Source organism: Lytechinus pictus, chromosome 4 (assembly GCF_037042905.1).
Source record: "Lytechinus pictus isolate F3 Inbred chromosome 4, Lp3.0, whole genome shotgun sequence".
Classification (NCBI taxonomy): Eukaryota; Metazoa; Echinodermata; class Echinoidea; order Temnopleuroida; family Toxopneustidae; genus Lytechinus; species Lytechinus pictus.
In genome coordinates, this window is record NC_087248.1 from 4657046 (window position 1) to 4678272 (window position 21227).

The 21227-nt window shown below is 36.0% G+C and overlaps 1 protein-coding gene across 50 annotated transcripts in view; it reads left to right on the forward strand.

Annotated features, from left to right (window-relative positions):
• The first annotated feature begins 471 nt into the window (after positions 1-471).
• Positions 472-21227, forward strand: part of LOC129259672 (androglobin-like) — an 80001-nt gene continuing 59245 nt past the window's right edge. For 31 of the 50 annotated variants that reach the window (XM_064098124.1, XM_064098133.1, XM_064098140.1 and 28 more), the window contains exons 1-7: positions 472-2943; positions 12505-12610; positions 17874-17927; positions 18807-18986; positions 19509-19727; positions 20379-20518; positions 20881-20970. In XM_064098124.1, the coding sequence (XP_063954194.1) occupies positions 2498-2943; positions 12505-12610; positions 17874-17927; positions 18807-18986; positions 19509-19727; positions 20379-20518; positions 20881-20970 (1235 nt within the window). In that variant the 5' untranslated portion in view covers positions 472-2497. Of the gene's footprint in view, positions 2944-10509; positions 10714-12504; positions 12611-17873; positions 17928-18806; positions 18987-19508; positions 19728-20378; positions 20519-20880; positions 20971-21227 lie in introns of those variants that run through there. The other 19 variants (XM_064098164.1, XM_064098161.1, XM_064098162.1 and 16 more) reach the window with 1 other exon arrangement.

Consider the following 21227-nt stretch of genomic DNA (forward strand, 5'->3'; position numbering starts at 1 on the left):
ATTTGATCGATTTGATTTGCACTGCATGAAATGCATTCAGGTGATTCAAATTTGTGGTTATCCACGAATCACTTTAACATTAAAGAAGCTAAGAGACTAGTGGCAAAGAACGATCTTCGCGACCATTGCTCTTGTGAACTCGTCGAGATCGTTAACTTCGAGTCTCTGGTTTTATTTTTAAAGCGAACGTTGATCAGCAGAGGCATATTCATTGTATGCAATAAAACTTCCTCAGGCCATCCGTCTCCCAAGACTACAAGTTCACAACATACTTATTTTACAAGCATCAGAAACTTTATGATTTTGATAAGGAGCTATGAACTAACAACATGAGCTGTTAACTGAGCATGACGGATATTATATTTCACCAGGGATAATTTAATCAAAGTCCGGAATTTACGACCATTAACATAATTATGGTGGAACAGAGGTCAACAAAAGATTCATGTTCTTTTTCAAGTATAAAGACTTAAGTCTAACAAAGCATAACTCCATGTTGAATTCTCACTTCTAGTTGGCATCGATGCTATATTACTTTCATGTCGGTTTACTATAACTTGTTATGCAATAACTTTAAAGAGGTAAATAGAAGTCATTGGTGGACGATTGTGTTCTTGTAAAAGAAGGTGCTGTTCTCGTTATCCGATCGAATCGACCTTTGTTATCAAGGCAGATAATCAATCAAGAATGATGATCCTATTTCTGTAATGAACGCTTCAAGAGGATCCAGCAGTAATACATTTCGATGCGACCGGAAGGAAAGGCGTTTCAGGATAATGATATATATTTCATGATATACTTAGTGTTGCCGTGGTTACTCAACGAAATGCTCATCTTCTACGCACTCTGAGCTAAAACCTACAGTCTGTTTCTTCGTACATTGACAAAGCGAAAGTTTGCTTTATTGTGGAATTGAATGGCGAACACAGCTAACTAAAATCTTGTTGTGAAACTTAAATATCATTGCGGATTTCATATCTAAAGATTATAAGTATCAGTATTGGTAAGATAATACATGGAAATTCTCTAGTTAATATGCACTATAATATTATGTTTTCAACACTGGTCGAAAATGAAAAGGACTACGCTCGACCATTGAGGATGAATTCGTCAGGTGACACATTGAGTCTGTACCAGATGAGATGTTATTCGGTACTTCATCCACTCAGTTCTTACCTCACCCTTCAGCTATCCTTTGACTGTTAATTTCAATGTTTTTTTTATCGGAGCCGAGTGGTTCTCGGATTAGAAAGAACTGCAGGAATCAGCGATCATAGATCTAGAGAATCGCTGAGAAGTTGGTTTGGAGACGCCCCCGTACCCCAATTAAGGCATTGGCAACGAATACCTTCATACCCCATGTGTATTCTGCTCCAATGATCCGGATTAAATCATTGTGAATCGACTTTGTAACCTGTATTACCTTACATTGTTCATAGAGAAGGCCATTCAGTGATGTATTTAAATGCAGCAGTCCAAATGGACTGGTATATTCAACTTTGGAAACCTGGTATTATGCAATAACCCTCTGCATACAAAGAACGAAAGAAAATACAACCATAACCGACGACAATGCCTGATATTTAATAGGACGAGATTCGAAAGAGAAACTCTTACAAAGATAGTAATAACCAAGACGAAACGATCAGTTTGGTGTTTGTATGTTCCAGTTGAAAACAATCTACAACTTGAGGTGGTAACTTCATACTCAAGTTAAACTGTACTGGAACCAATCTTCACCTGCCATCATCATCGACAATTTGATTACATGTATCAATAGAAAGACAAAAGAAAAGACAAGTGAGAGGGTTATTCTTTACTGCGACTAAAATCATTGAGAATGCTGAATATATTCTAGAGAACTATGTTCATGATTATCAACCAAAGCTGGAAAATCTTTTAATCTTTTTATGTGGAACGAAATTTAGAAGAACTTCAATTTTGTGAATTTCGTTTAGATCTGATGGCTTCATGGATGATCTCATATGGCAATTCGATAATTAGAAACAAATGTTGCATGATTGTATGGCCTTCATTAGGAGACCTTTGATATTGATTAATGAGGATAACATGTCATCTTTCGATTGGTTTCATGGATCAATAAATGTTCACCTGGATATAAAACGCATCCTTTATCATGGTAATAATTGCTGAAAGAGGAAAGTTTATCGACAAAGGCACTTGATGATCCTTTGTTAACTTCGACACAAGAAATAACCAGTTAATATACAAGATCCTGAGGCTCTCGATGAAGAGTCAATAACAATAGCCTTCATTTCATATTCGCAGTAAAATACGAATTTCTCTACAATAACAATTGTTTGAATACTTTCATAATATGTGCATACTTAATTGTAATTTCTTCTGTCTTTGTTTGTTGTTGACACCTTAATGACTTGAATTTACCAAATGACGTTCCTGACGAATCTTCGAAACCGTGGGCCTATAGGATATACATGTTTTAATTTTTGTACAAACTGAAATCTCACATCCCATAATGTCGACGAAGAACAGAAGAAACGCTCCGAAGTCACCACATACGATCAATGCAGCTCGTGAAAACACACTCGACCACCAAGTCACTCACCACAGCGCCGGTGGTACTTACCGACGTCATGTTATATATCCGGACCTCCCGTTGTCTCTGGACGAAATCTATGACCGCGCCACCCGTTACACCAGTAAGTTCCTGGCACGGCCTATCATATTCTACGACGACGACGATGATGATCTCGGTGCCTCGATTAGGAATAAACGTGGTTCGGGTGACAGGAGAATGACGATTGCATTAAGTAGTAGTCGTGCCGGTAATCGGAAGTCCTTGCTTGCTCCTGATACTAGTCGAAGGGGAACTATTGCTGGTGGTGCTGGGTTGGCCTTGGGTTCGATTGACTTTCGGAGGTTCGGTACCCTAGGGGAAAGAGATGATGCTGGTATTGATGAGTAAGTTTTTACTCTTCCTATTGGGATGAGACTGTCCCTTATACAAATAGGGAAGATTCTTTGCGGAAGTTTGCAATATTTTTTAATATACCTACCACAAGCATGCGCGTATTCTGGGGGTGCTTTCGGGGCCCATGTCCCCTGGTAGGCAAAAATGGGGCGCCAAAAAGAAGAAGAAAAGATAGGAAAAGAAAGAGGAGGAGAAAAAAGGAGGGAAAGAAGAAGAGAAAGAGAGACAAAAAGATGGAAGGGGGCGCCGAATTGATGTTCGAACTAGGGAGCGCCAAATTAATGTTCGACTTATGGGCGCCGAATTATGTTCGACATAGGGGGCGCCGAATTTATGTTCGACATAGGAGCACCAATTTTGTCCTGAGGTGCCAAATTCATGTTCAACCTTGGAAGGGGGCGCCAAATGCATTTGATATGAGTGCGAGCGCCAATTCATGCGCGCGCCCCGGTCAAACATCAAATTGGCGCCCAAATGATCGAATATGAATTTGGCGGCGCCCCTCCCTAGGCTGAACATGAATTTGGCGGCGCCCCTCCCTAGGCTGAACATGAATTTGGCGGCGCCCCTCCCTAGGCTGAACATGAATTTGGCGGCGCCCCTCCCTAGGCTGAACATGAATTTGGCGGCGCCCCTCCCTAGGCTGAACATGAATTTGGCGCCGCAGGACAAACATCAAATTAGCAACCCACAGGTCGAATATGAATTTGGCGCCTCCTTCCAAGGTTGAACATGAATTTGGCACCTCAGGACAAAATTGGTGCTCCTATGTCGAACATCAATTCGGCGCTTCCCTAGGTTGACGATCAATTCGGCGACCCTAGGTAGAACATCAATTCGGCGCTTCCCTAGGTTGACGATCAATTCGGCGCCCCTATGTCGATCAATTCGGCGCCCCTAAGTAAAACATCAATAATGTTAATTCGGCGCCCCCCCCCCCCATGCCGTGACTCACGGTACGCCACTGCCTGACGGGAGGGGCACCATTTTCCAATAGTTCACAGGGGCGCCAAAATGAGGTCGGGCCCCCACGGGTTGCAAAATCCTGGATACAAGCCTGACAAGTCATGTCTGTGGCTTGTCTTGACAAAAGAAAGGCAAAGAATCGTCAATGTTTCATCGTATATCAAATATCGCATTGATTCATCATTGTCTCTTTCCTTCCATCTTATTTCAACTTTTGCTCTGCCATCTGGTTTACTTACAGAGGTATGGAATTTAGATTCGGTTCAGGTCAGTTTCAGGAAAAAGATTTTGTTTCACCTTCTGTTGAATTTGTTTAATGGTTAGTATTTGAAATGTACCCATTCTCCGAGATTGCACATCGAAGGAAAAGTATACGGTACATAAACTTATATCACTCGGCCTGTCATGACTTACTGACATAAAGGTCAAGCGGACTCTACCCAAAAAATTGATTTGAAGCAATATAATATAAAAGTATTACGAGCGTACTGTTGAAAATTGTCATTAAGTCCGGATGAATAATTAAACAGTTTGCACAGCCTGATCATCTTGCTATAAAGGCTTACTAATGAAGGAACCAATGGCTTCACCCAGGTTACTCATTTCTTTTGCATTTTATTATATGGATTATGGAATATTGAATTTCCCCTCATTGGGTCTATTACGTGAATATGATACCATTGTGTTTCAACGAAGAACTTCCTTATTGTCAAATCTAATTGTCAAATAAAATGTACAGCTTGTGTGATTTTCTTAATTACTCGAGTGTAGCTGACCTCGAATCAGTTTCCTCCAATGGCTAGGCTCTCAGTAGTATCAAGGATCAGACAACTTTCTTTGATTTTTTATATTCCTATCTGAAAACTGGACATTTATAAACATTCTTTGTAATCAATCATCATGAACAGAAAAAGTAGGTCTATCTCAATTATTGCGAGCGCGATCGAAGCAGGAGCTGAAATCTTGACTTCTTGTGCAGTGACGTGTTGGTTCATTATTTATCTTTTTTTTTCTTTTTATACTTTTTATTCCCTTTTTTCTTGGGGGGGGGGGCTGTTTTGTATTTGTTTTTGTTTTCATCTGCTGCTTTCGGCGCATTCAATAATCTAAAAACACACGCGGTGTTATTGGAAGTGAAGATGTGATCATATATGCAATTTGTTCACATTATAAAAAATAAGCAATACTAACTTCTGGAAAAAATATTGACACCTATTGCATTTAGAATAAGGCCTCGTGAATTTCAGCTCAAAAACTGTAACTTGGATTTGAAAAAGAGCCGCTAGGCCCATTTGAAAAGGTAAAATAAAAATCTAAATAGGGATTATTTATTTTTAAAAAAATTATCTTGGCTTCCATGCAAAGGAAATAGTCATAACAAGACAGTATTTCAGGTGGGGGATGACCTGTATTATCTTCCCCCAGTATAATTTTCCGGTAAAACATTATAGTTACGATGCCTCATATGACAAGTTCGATCATGATGTTAAGAAGTGAGTCGAAGAAGAAGGTGATGATTATCGAATACAGTAGACGGATGGTGACCATCATTTTTTAATCGTATTTTTTATGCTTATTGAATGAATTTTTTTGTCTTTTGTAAAATGTTACAAACAGATGGATAAAGAAAAAAGTATAAAGTTAGGATGACATAGAATAAAATGTTCATGATAATGTAATGTTTTTATAAATGAACATTAAAAAAATACCCCTCCAGCAACCAATCGCATGGGATGTTCCCCGTTCATTTCCACCCTTTTAAATATCATTTCATTTATGTTCGGGTATATGATATAAAATGAATGGAGAAGATACAAAAGAAATGAGAAATTAGTAAATTTAAGAGGGTATAAAGGTATAAAAACCACGAAAACCGACAAGATCTAGTCTTCAAAACAGTCTATTTTCATGTTATTATCTATAATCGTATAGCCTTTTTAAATAAAGCTATAAGTCATGTACTTAAACCTTGGGAACAAGTAGGCTTGTGTGGAAAGAGAAAAATCAAAGAACAAGAACAAAGAAAGTTTGAGAAAAATCGGACAAATAATGAGAAAGTTATGATCATTTGAATATTGCAATCACTAATGCTATGGAGATCCTCCTATTGGCAATGCGACAAGGATGTATGATGTCACATGTGAACAACTTTCCTTTTGATGGACTATGAAATACCCTCAAAATGTCTCTTTTTGCTATTTCTTATGGTGATATAAACTCTTTATCCATGATGTATTCTTTAAAAATCTGTATTACATGCCCTCCTATAGAAAGAAAACATGATCTACTGATAGATGTGATAAAAGAGGCAATTTAAGTGAAATATATACTAAAGTAATGGGGAGAGTTGTTCACAAGTGACATCACACATCTTTGTCGCATTGCCAAATTGAGGATCTCCATAGCATTAGTGATCACAATATTCAAATGCTCATAACTTTCTCATTATTTGTCCGATTTTTATCAAACTTTCATTGATCTGTTTCTTTGATTTTTCTGTTTTCACACAAGCTATCTTGTTCCAAAGGTTTCATTCTCCTTTAAATCTTCAGTTAGAAGGATTACCCTCTTCCACTCTAAAGTCTAAATTAAAAAAAAATTATATCTTCAAGCAGCCACTCACAGCCGCTATAACAACGCTGTTTAAAATGTCAGGCGCATTTTTCTTAGTATGTCACTCTAAAAAAATATTGCTTAAGATTTTCAAAAAGTTGTTTAAAAAGTTCTTACATTTAAAAAAAAGTCTAAACAACAATTGTTTAAAAGTAAAAACAAATTTTTGATAGAGTGATATATGACGGACATGCAATATACTAAAAATTACTGTGGAGAACAAAAGTAATTGTGTACTTTACCCCCTCTCGAATCCACGAATAACTATCGACTCCCATGCTACCCCCTTTTATCTCATTTACAGGTTTATTAAAACAAAATAAAAGATGAAAACAAAAATATGCCCAGGCCTTATTCACTAAATTTTTATGCGATTTGATCAGAGATTTTTATATATATATTTTTTCCGGATTAACTGTCTGGATTTTCTTTAGTACTTTTCCATTTTTTTTTCATACGGATTAATTATCTGTGGATTTAGTTTCCGTTAGCATGACCAGCATCATGTTACCCCAATTTTTCTGCTTTTTCATATAGTTTATCCTATATTTTTAAACCCAAACATAAATTTTGTAAATGCACAGACAATCATAACAAGCAGTTAATATGTTCAGGGTGAACTTCAAAGATTTATGTAGAAGTACGATTCTGATTCTAATCATGTCTTTTCATGTTTTGACAATTCACTGTCGACCTGTAGGTCAAAGCTGGATTAGATCTTTCAAGTACAGTTATGATTTCATTTTCAATTTCTTAAGTGTAAGTGTAACCTCAATTCTGCACAATTTGATGAGACTCGACTCTTCTCAAGTTCTATCCAGCAAAATCAAACACCCTGGGGGGCGTTTCATGAAAGGACTTGTCGGACGTTTTATCCGACAAGTCCCATTTTATCCGACAGTTACCGTAGTAACAGTACCTCTCAGCCAATCAGGGGCGTAGACAACGGGGGGGGATGAGGGGGATGCATCCCCCCCACCTCACAAGGTGGGGGGGATGGCATGTACAATCATCCCCCCCAGGTTTTGGGGAATGATATTTGGTTACTTAATAAGTCATAATGATGATAATAATAGTAATAATAATAATAATGTTTTTGGTATGGGAATGAAGCAACAACTTTTTTCTTTTCATCGAGACTACTTTTCAGGCACGAACCGAGTACTAGCAATACCTTCTCATATATGATATGTATTATATTTATTTATTTATTTATTACTTTATATCAGATTATATTACAGGTATATGATATTTATACATATATATATACATTATATGCATTTATTTATTTATTTATTTATATATTTATATACACGTTATTTTCTCAAGTCGGTTTTTATTGAAATACATGTGTGGTCTGGCCCACTCGTGTTATAGGCATTATACATTGTGTGCAAAATGCATCAGCGCAATCTAAAACAGAATAGAAAATGAATGTGATACAACAGTATACATAATAATTCGTGACAGAGAGTACCATACTACTATCTTTATAACAAGTATTATTCAAACAAACATATATAATTATGTATAATCATGAATTGTTCAACTTCATGCTCCCACTATATGATTATTGTTACACTAATACTGATATCAGGACTGACTGGTATACATTAGTTTGTTGTTAAGCTTGCAGCAGCTACATCCTTTCTGTATTGTTAACTATTTATTTATTTTTGTTTTATTTAAGATGCACTTTGTTTTGTATTCATTTAAAGTATGTTGATTGATGCATGAAGACATAAGTTTGAAATGTTTAAAGAAGTTTGTTTCATGTAAAGCGCAGTGTGAATTTACCCTGTCTTGAAATGCGAGATAAAAGGAACCTATTAGTATTAGCACTATTATTTGTATTCGTATTATTTTTTATTTGTATTATTATTATTATTATTATTATTATTTATTATTATTATTATTATTATTCCTCTAAACAGGTTCAAGTCCGTATTTTTTTCTTGAATAACTTTGCTCTAACAAAAAGCACCAAGTAATTTCAAGTGCAACTAGGAACTTTACACTACTAATGTCCGAGAGTCTTTCTTATCAATCTGGTTGTACCCAAGATAGCTGCCTTCTGAATGTCGTACATCCGAAGGTGAGGAGAGATCTTGGTTATGCAGGCTTCCATTCCCTTCTTCACCATTCCTGAGTGACCAATGATGACTGGTGTGACCTCTGCTTTCACGTTCCACATCCTCTCGATCTCAATCCTTAGGTCTTGATACTTGAGCCGTTTGTCTCTTTCCTTTACAGCAATGTTGATATCATGGGGAACAGAGACCTCAATGATATTTACTACGTTGTTGTCTCTGACGATGATGTCCGGCTTGTTGCAGTTGATGGTTCTATCCGTTAGTATATGCCACAGTTCCAATATATGGTGCTGTTATTGATCGTGGTGATCGTTTGTGGCTGATGTTCCCAAGCGTGATCACAAGTCATTTTACCGCGATCCTTCAGTAGTTGCCAATGGATAAGTTTGGCAATATTGTCATGTCTTGTGATGTACTCAGTTCCAGCAAGAGTCGAACATGCTGATACCAAATGCATGATTGTTTCGGTCTCTTTTCCACACATCCTGCAAGTGTCGTCTGTGTCTGTTCTGAGGATAGATTTTTCGTAGGCACGGGTCCTCACCACCTGGTCCTGAATAGCATAGACGAACCCTTCAGTTTCACCTCTTAGTCCCGCCGACTTAAGCCATTGATGTGTGTCTTTCTGGTCTACAAACTCCCGATGCGTCTGTTTTTCATGGTGGCCATGAAGTCGCTTGGATTTAAGTTGCTCTTGAAGTTTCTTGTGAAAGGAGCATTTATTATTATTATTATTATTATTATTATTATTATTATTATTATTATTATTATTATTATCATTATTATTATTATTATTATTATTATTATTATTATTAGTATTATTATTATTATTATTCTTATTATCATTATTATCATTATAAGACTGAGATCAGATAGAAGTAAATAATGCCCTAATTTGAAACGATGCAATGCCGTTATGGTTCCGATTTCTTCACAAACTTACAGAGCAGTATTGTTACTCCATGGATCATAGTGATACTGTTTATGTTTTTTGTATCTGTATGTTAATGAGCCGCCAGCCAATATCCATCTATGGATACTATGCCTGTTTCTTTGAGGTAAAAAAAAGCATAGTATGTACGTATTCATTATGCTTTATAATGAACAGACACTTGTTTGTTGTTTATGTGTTCTATTCACAAATGGCCACAGAGGCTGTTTTCATTCATAACCACATACCCATATCAAGACAACAGAGACTATACCTGCGTGTACACAGTTGACATTGGTTTTTTTTCTGAAGAGGTGTAACAGCAAAATTCACAGAGATAAATAAATACGTAGTGTGGTTCAATATGCAATACTATGTGTCAGTCCATTCTGTATTCGTATGCCACGGTGTGTAGATCTTGTCGATGTATGTCTGTCCATTCAAGGCGTAGTATGTGTGTGGTGCGCGCACCCGTGTGTGTGTGTGTGTGTGTGTGGGGGGGGGTGATGTGATTATATGTGATTTGAAATGTTAATTTGAAATGTTATGTATTTTTTTTTGTTCATGAAATCAGAATAAAAACATTATTCAAAAAAAAAAAAAAAAAAGTGAGTATGTGTGTGTGTGCGTGCGCGCCTGTGTGTGTTATTTTACCTCATTAAGTATGCATCAGATTGCACGATTTCAAGTTCAAAATTGCAAAAGCTCCCTACCGCGGGAGGGGGGACACCCCCCTCCCACACCCTCCCCCCGCTCGGTCGCTTCGCTCCCTCGCTCGGGCGCCTCGCGCCCTCACTAGCGTTGGCAGCCCAGTCATCCCCCCCAGGTGTACGAACCTGTCTACGCCACTGCAGCCAATCAACATCAGAGAAAGATGTCAGATCTGACAACTTGTCGGATGAAAATGTTGATGAAACACTCCCCTACGGATGGAGTGTCTGCGCATGCTCCGTAACCCTAATCTAATTGACCCTAGTTAGTTCCTGACAACCGTCAACGAAGTATCGACTTTCTCAGCAACGAGACGCTAACATTAACTTTTAAAATTTACATTTTCACACGCAAAATTACATAAATCGTGCATTTTGCACGATGGCGTCTAAACCAGCGAAGGAAAAGAAATCTTCTAATCGTGTAAATTCAGCTTCCAAACAAGAGTAAGTTCACGCAGCTGACACGATCTCGCGATCTCGATCAGTGACAAACAGCAGCGATGAAAAGGAATCGAGTGACTGATTGTGTGCATTGTCTATGTAAATAATGACTGTCTCGTCTGTGCATTGCTTGCATGTGTGGGACTGGGCACTCATTCAATGAACAATTCAACAACTTAGGTTATGAATATGTTGATATAGATATGGGACTGGGGACCTGTCCAAAGTTTGTGTAGGATTCTACTTTGTCTTTGAGTGTGTGGGCCTGTGACTTTTAATATGAGTAGGGCCTATACGTATCGGAAGATGTATGTAAACCGCAGATTTGATTTGGGGATTTTAATTTTTATTTAAAATCTGCATAAAAGTTAAAACGGGTCATTCCCATGACTTGTCAAACTCAAATTTGTTGAGGGAATTTAAACTAACTAGTCTGGGCCACTTTGCGACACTGTCATTTGTCAATATGTACAGTATTTCAATGTCAATGAATCCTGTTTCTTCACTCCTGTTTGAATATTGGTGACACGAAACAGTGATTTGAGGTTTTGTCACTTTTGACATTTTTTTTTACATTAAGAAGGACTGGAAGTCTTTCTTTGTGCCAAATAGACCAGACTCCAGAGCTGCCTATAGTTTTAAAGGGGAGGCAGTGTAGCTCAGTCGGTTAGAGCGCCTGTTCCGGATAAGATCGTAGATCTCAACGTGCGTGGGTTCGAGTCCCGCAGCATGCCGGAAGACGTCTAACAAAAAAAAACTGATGCTAGCGTTGTGTGTTAACGTGCCTCACCGCTGTGTTCAGTGCGGGTGTGAAAGCAGTTGGAAAACACTCCGTCCATCGGAAAGGACGCAAATGTTGGTCCCGTGTATAGGAGAGTCACAACCTATTCACGTTAAAACCAATACACTATTCGTCAAAGAGTAGGGTGTTCACCCGGTGTATTGCACCTGCCGGTCCCCTGTACTACAATACTGCAAGAATCTTCAGGATTGAAGGAGGCAGTGTAGCTTGAAGAAGAAGAAGAAGAAGAAGAAGAAAGTAAAAACAGAAAAGGTTCTTCATGAACAATTTCAGCTTTCACTTTTCATAACGTTACACTACCCTACAGAGTACAATTAATTGTTTGGATCATAGAATTTGTCACCTGGCTTGCTTGTTGAAGTTCTTGTTTATGAATAGTCTGTCTGCATCTTTTGACATTTTCTTTATTTGTGTGTTTTTCACCATTCCCCCCCCCCCCCCAGTCTATTTAGTGTGAGGGGTATAATTTTGCAATTGAATAAAACACATCGTCCTCTGCCAACATTCTTCAATACAAGTTCCACCCTTTTGGAACTCATGATGAGAAAGATTTTAAACATGCTTATAGCCTTAAAAGTTAAGAAAAAAAATAACAAACATTAATTCAGTAAATGACAACCTAAAACTCAAACCACATTCCTTTTAAAAAAGGTTGTTTCAAATGAGATGTATTATTCTGATGAATGTGCAGACAGACCTAAATCAAAATGTTTTGTTTCTATCTCTCTCTGTCATTTCTATTTATGTCATGACTGCTTTAGCACTTTGAGAATTTAATCAAAACAGAATAGAAAGGTGCCTTACTAGGACCTTACTCGACTTGTAAAGTGGTCCGTATTTTGCTATTCACTGGCATGCTAATGAACTCACTTTTACTGTCCATGAAGTATAAGTAGCAATCAATATTTAAATGTTTTGTATAAATTGTTCAAAGACTTTCATAATTCATACAAGATTAAATCATTATTTTTCTATTGTGTGTATGTGTGCAGAGCTGCATCCATAGCTGCCAGTGTGATTGGATCACAAGAAGGTAGAAAACAGAAGGTGGTCATCTGGCCTGAATGGAGTGATACTGATGTCAATGGAGAAAAATGGGTAAGAAGTTTATGTTTTATCTTTACTTGAAAAAGCCGAAAGCAAAGAAGATATGTTCCTCGGTTATTAAATACCAAATTATTTATATTGAAGGACTATAAAAGGCATAATATTTTGTTTCAATTGTGTTCACACTTTTTAAGACTTGGATTCCAGGGGCCTGTTTTGTAACGACTTATGATAACAAATGAAATATTTTTACAACAAATTAATCATCAGCCAATCAAATTGATTAATTTCAGTAGCTTTAAACTGTTATTGCATATTTGTTATTGGGTCATTCCACGTTGTTGGGGCAACAGCACTTTTTTGTGTTCCCTATGAATTGTTGGCTTTATCCTGAAAATGTGTTTGGCGTTTGGATGTTGCAATGTGGTTTTGTTGGAAGGCAGTTATGTAAGCAATTACTTGATGCAGAAATAAAAATGTTGAACCTCAATTTTTTTTTGTGGTGAGACTTTAAATGATGATGTCCAGACTCTTTTTTGGGGTACCAAGTGTGACATCCAAAATGGTCATTTTCAGTTGAAGATATCTAATCAAAAGATAAACTTAGTCAAATTCAAATGGCCATGATTGATAAAGCAACATTTGTTTAATAACAAAACAGTAATGGGATAGCAAATGAAAAGAGGCTTCGTATCATAAATCATTCCTACAACATCGCATACCACCATTACATGCGATGTCCGCGTTTATTTTTTCTGTAACGGCGGTAAAGTGGTAAATAACTAAAAGTCAGAAATCATTCTTTCCAAAGTTATGTGTCAGAAATAAAGGGCAGGCAGTAAGCAACTTTTCATCAAAAGATTAGCTTTGAAAACCAATGTTAATGTCATGTAAATTAATCGAGGGTCGCCGATGTTTTGGGCGATGTCCGGGCCAAATTTGTAACGGTGGATCACATTTCATCGCGTATGTAAAAAGGAGAGACCGGAGAAGAGACCGTCGTTGTATCAGACGGACGGGATGTTAGCCGAAATCCACGTGCACATGAACGGCTATGATATCGGGTGTTTTGCAGCATTGCAATTGGGAATCTTCCCGCAATGTCCGTGTAACGGTGGATTGGATCTCCACGATGTTTTCCCTTTCAAAGCGACGTAAGTACGGAGATTTATCCCGATACTCGTATTTTTAAATCAGTTAAACCTTGCCTTAAAAATGTGAAACTATATTATCATGCAGAAAGTGTTTTTAAGTTTGAAAAATCTCGCTAATTTTCCATAATCTTTTACTACAGTCCCACATGTATCTTTTCGTGTAAGTGAAATATGTGATTGAGAGTGAGACATCGCCGTGTTTGTTCCAGATTTGCTAAACGGCCCCAAAGAAATAATGTTTTTATTACTGTGATTCCGTGCAAACATGTTTTGAATGTTAGCTGACATGATTCAATCGCAATTTAGTTGATTTTTTTAAACACCGAAATATGTTATTTCAATAGGCCAATGGATACTCAAAACTGCTCTATCACCGATGATCATGCTGACATCTCAGATTTGGTACAAAATCTCGCCTTGTTAAAATTGGCTCCTACTGATTCTACGTAATATGGGTATCAAAGACCTGATGATCAAATTTGAATTTCCCCCAAAAAATGAGAGTTTAGAACCAGTGGAGGCAGGCCCCCCCCCCCCCACCATTTTTTTTTTTTTTTTTTTTTTTTTTTTTTTTTGCTTGTCAGCTGATCCCAATTCGAAAGAAGGGGAAGGGGGGGGCAAAATAATTTTTCTGTTACTACCCACTACACATAGTACATGTGCTTTGTGTATGATGAAGCATGGCCATAATCCAATTACTAGTAATTCTTGGCTGTAGGCCTAACCTTCCCAAAACTTTTCATCTTGTTGAATGTTATACTTTTCAGCACATTCTTTTTTTCTCTCAATATTTTTTCAATATTATGTATTTTGATTTCTATATATTTAATTGTAAGGAGAGGGGGGGGGGTTCGTTTTATCAGAAAGCAAAAGCCTGTGTGATTGTTTTCAATGTGATTTTTTTTTTAATTGCAATATAATCAGATTTTTAAAACCTGTACAAGTGAACAAAAGAAAATGTGACACAATCAAGTTTGTTTCACAAGAGTTTATTTGCTGTATCAGAAGGTAAATTGCAGATTTGAATTCCATTAATTCATTTAATTCCAATAAAACATAAATATATTATGTAATCGCTTGAACAATTAAACTTCAGCGATGAAAATTAAATAGGATGGTCATAAAAAACTAAATGGAATTGTCTAGATAACCATCCTTGATTAGAATGCAGACTAAAATTAGATTAAATTAATCCATTGAGAAATGAAATTGAAGTACAGATAATATATGAAAAGGTAATGGGCAAGTAATTGTATTGTGAAAACAAAGTAGAACACAACAACACAAATACAAAAACCTTCTATAAAACGTAACTTTATATTTAATTTATTAACTATGAAATGATGAATTCTATTTGCTATGAAAAAATACAAAGTGAAGGTTCCTGTGTATTTTGCAAAAACAGATCAGATTCATTGTCCCTAGTAATCCACCCCCTTTAATGAGAAAATGTCAAGACATAAATAAGTAAATGATTTGATATAATATAAAAAATATTTGCTTATTGCTTAAAAAATATAGTCAAACTTCCAAATACTATTTTTCTCAACTACAGGTAGCCTCTGTTCAAGGTGAAAATGTATATCTTCAGTACATGAAGTGTCAATCTGGTGACCTGTACTCCTGGCCTGATGGCGAGGCACAATTCTACCTCCATCCACTTTGTGACATTGACAGAATCCTCTTCCAAACTGAAATTTCTTTAATATTGGGTCACCAGTCTTCTTGAAGTTCATAAACTTGTAACCTGAATGTAGAGAGAAATATTGCATGTTAATTTTAATAGTCAGGTTTAGTGTACAGTGTAATACATTTTTTTGCATTTGCCAATAAGAAGTTTACCAAAGAGTTCTTGCAGTTTTATTTTTGAACATTAGAATAGCTTAGTACATTTTACTTTCTCGCTTTATACAACTCTGTTAAAAAAACAGAAGATATAAAGGTGGTGAGTTTTTTAAATTAAATTTGTCCACTAAGTACTTTACAATTGTCCTTTTTGCATGTTGGAACTTAATGTTTTATCTAATGTATGTAAGTTCCAGTGATGACATGATTATATTTTAATTAATGTCACTTCTACACTACCATTTTGAGGACATGATGTCCATGTAACTGAGGTAAAACAAATTAGAGTTAACAAATTGAACAAGTTTATATGTGTAAGGTATAAATGCGTTGTCCATGTCTTCCATGTCAACTTTGTCTTGTTTTGTCTTGAAAAACCATAGCTTAGAAGAACTAAACTAGTACCTTTTCCCTACATATTTTTCACCTGAATATTGTATCAAAGGTATCAAAAAAATTTATAATTGTGTATGAATAAAAAAAACATTTTACCTATGAATTACAGAAGCTTGCTTGTAGATGTTGTATTTCTACACTTGAGTAAGATGAGTTAACTTGCATTTAGTGTGTTGATACTAGAAAAATATGTCAAATATTCAAGTAATGCTATTCAATATGACCATTACAAGGACATGATGTCTGTGTAACAGAGGTATCTACATTTGAAAGTAATATCTTGAAGGAGATATTTCAAAGTAATAAAAGATTTGGAGATCGTAAGATAGCACTGTTTCGTTTTTTCCCCTTTAGACAGAAACATAAATGTTTCCAGAGACAGACGGAAGTGGAACCTTGAGGATTAGTATAATTTTAAATATAATGTCAATAATTTTGTACATTTTTCTTTGTTTAAACTCTAATTTAAAGTGCTTTTACTTGCAAAGAATTTGACATGCAAAATGTTTTTCTTGTATAATCAATTGAACTTGTGCAAATATTCTAAGGCAGAAAGGGTAATTTGGTATGTAATGACCATTAATGGATCTTAACTTACAATGCTTCAAATTATACCTCTGTTACAGAGACATGATGTCCATGTAACGGTGGTAACACCATACAAAAATAGATGGTTAGGCCAGAGAGAGTAGTTGAGTTTTTCCAAAGAGAATATTCCATTCTGTTGAGGCATGACTTCTCTCAACTATTTAGTTCTACATGCCATCATAAATTGAATTTTCTTGACTGGTGAGAAAAAAGAACGACACATAATTTGTCAATAATTTTGTACATTTTTCTTTGTTTAAACTCTAATTTAAATTTCTTTTATTTGCAAAGAATTTGACATGCAAAATGTTTTTTTCTAATATAATCAATTGATCTTGTGCAAATAATTTAAGGCAGAAAGTGTAATTTGGTATGTGATGACCATTAATGGACCTTAACTTACAATGCTTCAAATTATACCTCTGTTACAGAGACATGATGTCCATGTAACGGTGGTAACACCAAAAATAGGAGGTTAGGCCAGAAAGAGTAGTTGAGTTTTTCCAAAAAGAATATTCCATTCTGTTGAGGCATGACTTCTGTCAACTATTTAGTTCTACATGCCATCATAAATTGAATTTTCTTGACTGGTGAGAAAAAAGAACGACACAGAACATGGCACTGGTATACACACAGAGCATCAAGTTCCATTTATTGATGCTAAATCTTTCAAAATATATATGCCATGTTGGAAAATGTGGAATAAAGTGACTAAAAATGTTGTTAGCAAAATATTTTTTAAGAGGAATTGAGATCAACCCTTTTATTTTGACAGTGGGAGAGTATAGTCTAAGTAGGGATGATAAATGATGTCCATGTAACGGTGGTATTTTGTCAAATCTTGTTTCGCAATTTACTCAAATATGCAGGGTGGTATGAAATGCCTGTAAGTGGATTTAGTTGAAGAATTGTCCCATGAAACATATGAGAAAAAAAACTTTTCATTTATTACATTTCTATTTTTTGACCCTGATGTCACAATTTTTGCCCCAACCCCGTGGAATGACCCTATTATAACAAGTCTTATGAAACTGGCCCCAGGACAGTATTCCTAATATTGTGTTATCATTTTCTCTTTGCTAGTGCATGTTTAATTGGTTCACATCATGCACTTTTTTATTGTTCGTCATTTGAGCAGTTTAAACCACCCATGAATGCCACTTATATTGTATGTAACAGAAAAGATTATTTCCAGAATACCAGCCCAGAATATCACTCCATATGTTTTTGTGAAGATGATGGAAATAATGTAGAAAATATTGTAAACGGGATTGTTTTATGATATGAAGGTGTATTATTTGCTTATACTCTGTATCTGTCTTACTTACCAGGATGCCCCACACAAACCCAAGGAGAAGGACAAGGGCAAGAGCCCAAGCAGCATGGTTAGTATAATATTCATCTCTCTCATTTTGGTTTAGTTTGATAAAGAAAACATAACATATACAAAAGATCAAGCAAATAATTCTGATATGAACATTCTTGGGCCCCTAATTCTTTCCTGATTTTTTTTTTCTGACCACTTTTCATTTACAATTACAACTTTTTACTGATTTTGCATTTACAAGCAGTTTTTGAAGAATTGAAATAAGATGGAGTTAAAATGATTTTTAATGGTTAAAGTGTATATGACTCAAATTGGTAGGTCTGAGGGGAATGTGATCTTCAACTGCTTTAAATTGTCTCAACAATAAAGGGGATGTAAACAAAAATAAAAAATCTCAATATCAGAGGAGTTTACATTTGCTCTTAGCCAATCAAATGCAAGGAATTAAGTAGCTCATTACCAGTGTTGACATTTTTTTCAGAAAAGGTATGAAATCCTGCTTTTACAACATACTCTAGGCCACAGAAAACATCTTAACCCTGTAACACAAAGCTATGCGATTGATCATAAGGTTGATTTTTACAATTGATTGCACATTATGATCAATGTAGTCAATCATAAAAATCAGCCTTTCAATCATGTGATAAGCTCTCTGTGTCATAGATCCCTTGTTTGTGTACAAAAGGGCCTAATTTTAGATGATTACTTTATAATGTTAAGTAGCATCCATGTAAAGTAGGGTCCCAGCTATTATGGCAACCTCCGTGGTAACAGAGCTCAGCAGCCAATCACAATCAATATTTCATTGCGGTAGTTACATTCATGACAAAGTGACAATACATTGATTGCAAGACTTGATGAAACTGGCCCCAGTTGTCAGTGATTGTTTCATGAAGCTCTCTTCTGAAATTGTATTTCTTTTCTTGTTCTGATGCAGCAACACTTCTTTGATGATCCGGAGGGAAGGATAGACCTTCCTGGCAATCTGAGACATCGTGTAGATCATTGGAGAAGACCACAGGACTTCATCACTGACAAGACACCAGTAGTCTATGATCCAGACAGCAATCAGGACATTGATCTTCTCACTAACAATGAACACCTTGATGAGTGTGAGGTAAGTTGAATCTGGGTCATGTTCATTTGATTAATTATGCCATTTTTACTAAAATGAAAACTTTGATTTGGCTGCTGAGCCTTGCCATGGTAGTTACTGTATTGTATATGCAGGTATTGTAGAGGTGATATTTGGTCCAAACATGTTGAATGTTGAATGCAGCATTGCAAGATGAAAATGCTACGAAAGATGCTGTATCAAATATTGTCTGAATACAACAAAAAGACAAAGAAAGTCAAAAATCTTTGCTAATACGAAACAGGAATAAATAGGTTAAAATTGTTGAAATTATTTTATATTCATTTTTTTTTCAAAGAAAATATGCATGTATTTTACCAAAGTAAGTGCTGCGAACTGATAATTATTGAGGGTTGATTTATTCCAGTCTATCTAAGACTTTAGAGGATGATTAGCTGTGAGTAGCTCTTTTTTTAGAACTTCTACAAGTTTGCAAATGGAGCTCAGTCTATAATTGTTGTCAATTTGTAAGTTGAAATAATAATTATCTCTTTTCCTCTATAGACATTACGCTGGATCACCAGTCAGATCACCAACCTGTGGCACTCTACAGCTACGCCCATCACCGAACCTCATGAGGGAGCCACCATAGCAGGGGGTAAGATGCACCCCTGGAGGCCATGGGACCACATCTACGCCCTCTGTAAAGTAGGCAAGGCACCCCATCTACATGTACCCCTCTACAATGCCCATGGCAAATACATCATCAGAATATACTGGATGGTAAGTTTATTTCAATCTATAAGCCTTGTACAGGAATATTTGAATTAGTCCTAGCATTCTTTCCGATAGCTTAAAGTTATTGGCGTAAATCTGTGACGTCATACTATTCAAGTGGAGGATGAAACAATAGATCATCCCCCCTGAACAATATGTTAACTGCTTAGATTTCCGCCAGTGCTCAAAGTGATACACTTTTCTCATCCATTTTCTGAATTTGTGCCAGATTTCTTTCTTTTTGCATGATTGCAATTTGATTTTTCCAGTAAAGTAATCCTATCTGCTCCTGTGTTGCATTTGGATATGACAAATTGTTTAGGTTCTATTTATTCATCATATAGGTTTTAATTTCATGATGATTTGGTTTCCATTTATTTTGGATTCTTTAAAAACCCATCATGTGCATTCCAATCACAACTCTTATGGCCTGGTGTCTTCTCTCTTTTAATGTATAGGTCTTATGTATTAACCTTTCAACCATCAAATCTTTCCATATTCAATTAATGTCTTATTTTGTCATTTCAAGTCATCCTTAAGTTGTTATTTTCACTGAGAAGGTGAAAAAATATTAGTGACATTATTCATTTCTTTAGTTCTATCATTGACTTGTATTAGTAGTGATCATCTGTAAAACAGTCTTTCTCTTTGTTTCAGGGAACATGGAGGAAAGTGACGGTCGATGATACCGTCCCGTTTGATGACAATGGCAAGATGCTTCTACCCTGCTCCAGGTTGACCCATGAACTTTGGCCTATGCTCCTTACCAAAGCTCTCATAAAAGTCTTCTCATTAGAGTAAGTTATTCTTATGTCAGAATGCTCCCCAGGGAGTGGAGAAATTGCATTCATTGTGTGCAGGCATGCCATAATCAGATGTCTGGGTATAATATCTGTAAAGAACTTAAAGATGTTGTTCTGATCTATCAAGTGCTATATTATTTATGAATTGCCATTTACTTAATGTTGATGCTGTTGTTGGCTTGTGATTATAACTATCAAATATTATTGAAGTGGTGTAGAGAAAATGCATTTGTTTTTAATGCAAAGAACTTCATGTTAAGCAAATGTCATGTCTGTGATGTTCACTTTCACTATCTAAAACAGTAATCACCCCTTCAATGTAATTAATCTTCAATCAATTATTTTCTCTTGTATAGTTACTCAACTGGAAACAGCAGCTGTGAGTTTGGTGACGTGACTGTGATTCAGACGTTGACTGGATGGCTACCTGAAACAATACCTCTACAGTAAGTGAAAAAATTCAGTCATTACTTGGGGTAAATTACTAACAGCTACAACCAATTTTAAGAGGATGCAGACTTGATTTTTTTTTTCTCACTCAAAAATAATTTTATCTAACTTATAATTGATCGATTTATCTCACTTGAAATTAAGTTTATCTCATTTCTAATTGAATTCAGTTGTAGTGCATCAACCTCTGGATCTGTTGAAATATATAAAGGACCTATCATTTCCTACGTCAACTTTCTAGGAAAAGATCATC